This window comes from Girardinichthys multiradiatus, chromosome 23 (genome assembly GCF_021462225.1).
Source record: "Girardinichthys multiradiatus isolate DD_20200921_A chromosome 23, DD_fGirMul_XY1, whole genome shotgun sequence".
Lineage (NCBI taxonomy): Eukaryota > Metazoa > Chordata > Actinopteri > Cyprinodontiformes > Goodeidae > Girardinichthys > Girardinichthys multiradiatus.
This window is the reverse complement of record NC_061815.1, coordinates 30311612-30318501: the sequence shown is the minus strand read 5'-3', so window position 1 is coordinate 30318501 and position 6890 is coordinate 30311612. Positions and strand designations below refer to the sequence as shown.

Here is a 6890-nt window from a genome sequence, read left to right as displayed (position 1 = left end):
AAACATTTACTCTTTATTTGCCAGAATTACAGGGGGGATCAGAATATTTCAGACAGCTGAAATAATCAGTTCCCCCTCTATAACATGGGAACAAATTCTTTTTTCAACAAGTCCTTCACTGTGTTTATTCCTCTCATCGTGGACAACAACTCCTGTGAATTTGGAAACATTTGCTCTTTATTTGCCAGAATTATAGAGGGGGAACTGATTATTTTAAACACAGGGAAAAAATGTTTTATAGGAACATTATAGAGGAACACAATATTCCAGCCTGATGCCCAATAATGTTTTGTTACCCCATTGGACAGGGATTAACCAATCACATTATATTTTGGGTCGGTCATTCCTCACATCATACACAACTATTCTCTTCTTCTTGGCACTCAGAAAACAATTCTGAGCTCTACTGTGCAGGACAGGACACGTATAAAAAAAAAAAAAAAAAAAAGAAAGCATGGTGACGAGAAACATAAGATAAGTAGTCTAAACTCGATGAGAGGGTTTGAGAGATTTCCTGTCTGAAATCTGAATGTTCGTGAGTGAAACACCACACACTGTAGGATCAAACCTGTTATACCTTTGATTTTTTTATAGTCATGTCATGTGTGAGTCTCTCAGGTTTTGAAAATCAACCGACAATTTGAAAATCCTGCAGTAGTATTCTTTGTGAAAAGGAGCCCTGACCTGCATATCTTTAAATACTTCACTTCAACAACTAGCAAAAATTGTAACCAAGTAAAATTTTTATAAACGTTTTCAGTCTATTTAGGGCCTGGGCTAAAGTCCCCAGTGTTTCAAGACCCTAAAAACGCCCCTGATGGAACCTCTGCTTTATAATTTAATTATTTATGTGATGGAGGTCTCATATGTGGAACCCATTTTCCTCACTGAAATGAATTGAAATACAATTAATCCATTCCAGACCCCCGAAACTCAGCATTTGTTATGCCCGGATAGTGTCTGAGTCTGTTGTTTTGCTCTGTCTCCCTGCAGTCTGTGTCACACCTGTTTCTTGTTCTAAATGAGTGTCTGGTCTTGTCGTTCATTAGTTCCCCTGCTATTCTGTCTGTATATAAGTTCCTTAGTTGCCTTTTGTCCCCTTGGTTCCTTGTTGTGTGTTGATACCCTGTCTAGCACACTGTCAGGTCTAGTTTGGTTACTCTGGGTCCTGGTCTGGTTCTAATCGTGCATACTCCTGCTGTCCTGCCTGGTATTGTAGGAGAGGATAATTAAAACTGTACTTACTTTCATGCGCCTTGCTCCTGGCATCTTCTTTGCACGTTAGTCCTGCTACAAACCGCATTGTGACAGTGTTGCAGCTTTCTTGAATCCGAAGGTGTCTAAAAATGTCAAATATTTGGTACTGTGTTGTAAACAATTTCTAAGCCTTTTTATTAATTGTTGAACTGATGTGGAACAAAAAAGGTACAGAGAAAATACAAAGAGAACAGGAAAGTTAAGTTAATCACAGTAAAAGCATTACAATTAATTTTCTACTACTGGAACGCCTGACTGACTCACTACATTGTATCAAAGTGTTGTCCTTATGAAAAGATATAATAAAATGTTTACAAAAATGTGAGGGGTGTAGTCACTTTTGTGATTATCATCGTCATCACTTCCTTTTTATTTGAAAAAATAAAACTTTTTTAAAAAGCTAAACATTATTGCGGGGTAATGTAAAAATGTTTTTAGAAAACAAATCTCAGTGGCAGTTGATTGTCTATGGTGAATACTGACTTCTTATTTAGCAAACAGAATGAAAAAGCAAAAATGCATGTCTTTAAAAGTAATCAGATTAATATCAAAACAGTTGATCCATATTTTAAGTATCAATACCTGGAAGTGTTGAAGACAAACATTTCAGTTGCAACATTTTAATTTACAAATATATGAAAAGATGATATAGGTGCTTTTGTATCGATTTGCTCTAATCAAAATGGCACTATAAAAGTAGTCAAAAAAGTAATTCATTTTTAAAATGACAATTCTGGACACATTCTTTGGACACAACAAATTTATAAATGTGCTTTTCAAAACTTTTATACAACCCTTTTGTCAGATTATTAGACTGTTAAATCATCAACATTTTCTTTCTCTGTCCAACATATTTTTTCATTAGGATTTAAAAACATATTCAGCAACATTCAGCCACAGTGATGTGATGTTACCTAAGCTACAATAAAATTGTAATTCAACTAATTTAAAATGCTCAATTGCTAAGATAATAATAAACAAATAAAGCTTATGTGAGAAACATGTACAAAAAACAAAAAATGTGTTTTCTTATTACAATTGCAGTGTTGAATATTAAATTTCAATAGTTTTTACAAGACTGCACTGGTAACTGACCTAATTTGTACTTACATAATAAGATTCACATTCAAAGCTGAATTTGAAGCAGTTGTGTACGATAAAATCTGGTTCATTTCCAGTACCCACTAAATCCTGTTAGGGTCATGGGGGGCTGGTGCATATTTCGGTAGCAAACAAGCAGAAGGCACATGCTGGGCAGATCCCCCAATTGATCACTGTGATAATACAGATAAATGGTGCCCATATCACATTTAGACACAAGGGAAATGTAGAGATCAATTAACCTAATAAAAACCTAATCCATGTTTTTGGACTATCAAAGAAAATTTGAGGACCAGGAGAAGATCCATTCAGGATTGAAAAATAAACTCTGTACATAAGGCCTCAGCTATGATTTGAACTAGCTTACATTATGCTATGAAGTGACAGTGCAACCCAAAGCAAAATCAACAAAAAACACTAAGATATGGAAAACAAAATCTAAAACCCCACATTCAATTGCTCATTGTGTGAGCAACAAAGCTAAATACCTTAATTTCATCATCACTCAAGCAGGGAACCAGTGTTATATAAATCACTGAATACAATTACAATTAACATTTAAAATCTCTGACAATCAGATAACCTACACTTTATTTACATACATGACATAACCTATATTAGGTGCCACAGTTAAGATGCGCAAACTAGTTGATGAAGGAATTCGTCTCACTCTGTAGAAGAACTGATGAATCTACTCCAGTGTACATCACAGTTTGTTGACTGGCTCAAAGAATCCGTTGATTCAGTAAAAAATATATCTAAGATAAAATTAATAAAGATTTTGTTTACTTCTGGATTTCACCAGGAACACCACATTATTCAGAAAACATTGATATCTTGTCCAGTATCAAAAATCTTGAAAAGCTTTGGTTCACAGATTTAAACCAAAGAAAATGACAAAAATGTGAAGAAAACACAAACGAATGCTTATTGTTTGCTATTGTTCCATTATATAATACATGATGGAAGCTATAGTCTTGCCTTTCACCTGGTGGGACTGTCCAAGGTGAGGAAAAGGAAGTTTGGCCCTGTCACCATCCAATCACTAAGCAGCTACTGTATTCACAGTACACTGTTGCTTATGCCGCTGTGCATGTTTTCTCCTCTGCCAGAAGACGTATAAAGCTGTGAGAGGAACACAGCTCACCGAAGATACCGAGAGCAGTCCGATGAATACCAGCCCGAAGAGAGGATACTCCATCTGCTCTGATTTCCCCTATTGACAAAACACAGAGTCAATACCTAACTTTATTCACAATTCAAAGTTCGATCACTAAAATTTAACCAGCTGCAGTTTCCAGACATGCAAATGTACTCTTTTGTTACAGACCCATTTTCCTTTAACATTGTTAGATTTTACTTTTGAAATGCTTATGTGATTAACATTTATCAACCTATTAACAACTTTAATCTATTCTGGGTTTCATCAAATTATTCTTATTTATAAAGTGAAGCAGGATGGAACGAACTTGATTTCAGGCCTGGATGTCATTCTTGTATTACATCTTTAGTTCTATTATACACAAAGACAAATGTCCCCCTTATTCATCTTTTGATAAACTGTTTTTTAACTGTAGTATCTTTGGTAATTGTTCTATGCTGGAGGAAAACTCAAGTACATCGTGCTGCGCCTTTAAAAAAGTAAATGTCAAATAATAATTCCTTTGATGCTCCTGTAAAAAGTCTAGGCCACCTTTTAATGCAACATGTCCAATGACTTCAATGGCCACCGCTACAAAATGTCTAATTTTCTTTGAGCAAAAACCTTAACCTTACACTGCCCCCACAGGCTTGGTGGTTTGTGAGTAAGTGAGTTAGATAAGGAAGAAAACACCACATAGACAATGTAAGAGTGCAGGCAGACAGTCAAGTGTCGACTGCTGAAGCACATGAACCACTGCAGTGACGACTGAAGAAGCAAGAAGAAAATCCACACCTGAGACACGTGGAATCAAAAGACAAACTCACCAGGTCTTTGTTCCATGCTTGGTAGGTAGGTATTCCTCCTTGGATGATGTTAATGACATAGAACAAGAGGAGGCCGATAAGAAGAAGGGGACTAACTCCTGCCCACATGATTTTCCAGAACCAGTTTGGACGATGACCAAGCATGTCTTCTATATCTTTATCAAACCTTAATTAAGGACAAATTGTATTTATCAGGTAAAATTCAGAAAAGAGACCTTCTCCTCCAATTCAGAGGGCTGTACCCAAGTAGCTGTAAGTGTGTATCTTCCTAAGATCACATTTTATTGAGGAGCATTGATAAGGCATTTTTATTTGTCACATCCGGAGCTTTATCAACCGATAAGAGGAACACCATTCAGTCTGTTGCTTTCATCATAAAGACATGCTTAATATATTGACAGAGAGCCAAAAGGGATCTAACGGTTAGTTAACAGAATTGTGTACCAAAGATAGGTACAATACCAGGCAACTGAGGTATTAAATTACATATAGGCAGAGGTGAGTAATAAACATTTACAATTATATGGAGACTGAAATGTGCAACTTCTTTTTTTTTTTGTAACCAACCGTGTCCTGTCTGGCAGAGTAGCCCTCAGAATTGTTGTCTAAATGCCAAGAAAAAGCCCAACAGATTTATTTTCACAAGTGGAGCAATACAGCTAATGCTTTAAAGCTCTGCTAGATATTCATAAAAAGAAACTTTATTAGAAACTGCTTTGGGATTATTTCAATTGTTACGGACACGGAGACAGAAATGAAAAGGAAAAAGGGAGAGAAGGAGAAAAGAATGGAGAAGAGAAAGAAGGATGAAGAGTTTACAAGATAACACACTGCTTGCTTCTACACATGCAGAAATGTTCACATTACCAGCTTTTTTACCAAAAAGTGCATGGTACTTATCAATGCAAGACAGAGCTCAGGGGCCTGGGCACCGGCAAGCAGCCACCAGGAGCGGGCCGGCACACACCAAAGCACCCAGCCCGGACATCGAGAACCACAAGTAAACCAGTGGGCGGAGAGACACCAGCCACTAGCAGGTATTGTGGTGGAGAGGAAATAGGCCCCACATTTGATGGGGGGTCTAAACTGATCGAGGAGAGGAAGCAGCCCAAGACCCAACCTGACACAAAAAACAGGCACACACAATCACAATCACACATTCCCACCCTCATGCGTACACATATAAAATGCACACCTACGCACCCATTGTAAAGACAAACAACAAGAGACACTCACTCACACTCCCCATACATACTCTATACAGCACCTGAACCTGGTCCGGGCTTGCCTGGGCTCGTGCCTGAACCTGGGCGACCCTGGCTCAGACCCCAACCCCCCGCCACGACCCCAGTCCCCACTGACCCCCATCCTCATCCGGAGAGGGGGCCACGTACAAAAGAGGAGTCTACAAGGTCCAAACTAGCCCGCTAACCAGAACCGGCACAGAATTCCGATCCTATCCCCATGAGCCCCCCACCCTCAATGAACCCCAACATGAATTTTTCCACAGGGCCACCCCCAACCAACACAGATATCAAACACATGCCCCCGAACCAAAACGCCATGAATCCCCACAGCACATGGGCACACTCCCACAGGTGAAATTCATCCCCGAAAAGCCGACAAAGCGACACCCACACAGCGCAAGATCCACACAGAGCCCCACTCCAACCACCGCCGCCGCGTCCCGCCCCCACAACACAACGGCAAGGTTTGGTGCTTAAAGGCAATAGGGTGCTCTTAATTAAATTCTGAAGCTGTCAGATTAATAGAAAAGAATCATAATTGGCTGTAGTTAATACAGTAGAGACAGAACAAAATACAGAGAAACAGACATTGTCATAAAAAAACATACAAACCTTTTGATTCCATAAAAGTAGCTGACAGTTATGACCTCAATAAGGACAATGAACAACAGGGAGAAAGTAGCTCCATAGTCATTGAACATGGTAAACCAGTAGTTTCCTGATGACGTTGTGAAACCAAGGCCAAGCAGAAGGCATACCAAGCACACAACTCCTGTCAAAAAAAACAACACAGCCTTCTGTTACTAAAATCCATTTTTAATAATTTTTAATAATTTTTGTCAGCATTTACTGCTCCCACATTGCCCTTTTAAACTCTAATGTGAATTATTCAACCAGAACAACGCAATCAGGATTCTGGCTCCCTCAAATTAATTATGTGCACATTTCGCAGACAAAGGAATCAGTTTATTATTATTAGATAACCCTGACCTTAACTCATATGCAGAGCTGTGTATGAGCAGATTCAATTGATGGAGCTCCCTCTTCTAAAAACCTTTGAACAAAACAGTGCTATTTTTTACATGAGGAACTAGAGGTAAGCAAAGTAAAACTTTGGCTAATTCGTGCAAAACAGTTTAAGTCCAAGTCTCATTTATTTATAAAGCACAATATCTATAGGAAAAAAGTTTAACAATGCTTTATAATAACAGGATAAAATTACATAAAAACCACAACATAAAACATTTAAAGATATTTTTTCGGCACTAGTGGCCTTTATTTATATATTTTTTGACAGTAGGCAGACAAGAAAGAGGG

The 6890-nt window shown here is 38.1% G+C and overlaps 1 protein-coding gene across 6 annotated transcripts in view; it reads right to left on the bottom strand.

Annotated features, from left to right (window-relative positions):
• Positions 1-1861: 1861 nt before the first annotated feature.
• Positions 1862-6890, bottom strand: part of LOC124860184 (sodium- and chloride-dependent transporter XTRP3-like) — a 31514-nt gene continuing 26485 nt past the window's right edge. For 5 of the 6 annotated variants that reach the window (XM_047353223.1, XM_047353224.1, XM_047353227.1 and 2 more), the window contains 3 exons: positions 6186-6345; positions 4327-4492; positions 1862-3574 (listed from right to left, as the gene is read on the bottom strand). In XM_047353223.1, the coding sequence (XP_047209179.1) occupies positions 3404-3574; positions 4327-4492; positions 6186-6345 (497 nt within the window). In that variant the 3' untranslated portion in view covers positions 1862-3403. Of the gene's footprint in view, positions 3575-4326; positions 4493-6185; positions 6346-6563; positions 6628-6890 lie in introns of those variants that run through there. The other variant, XR_007036289.1, reaches the window with a different exon arrangement.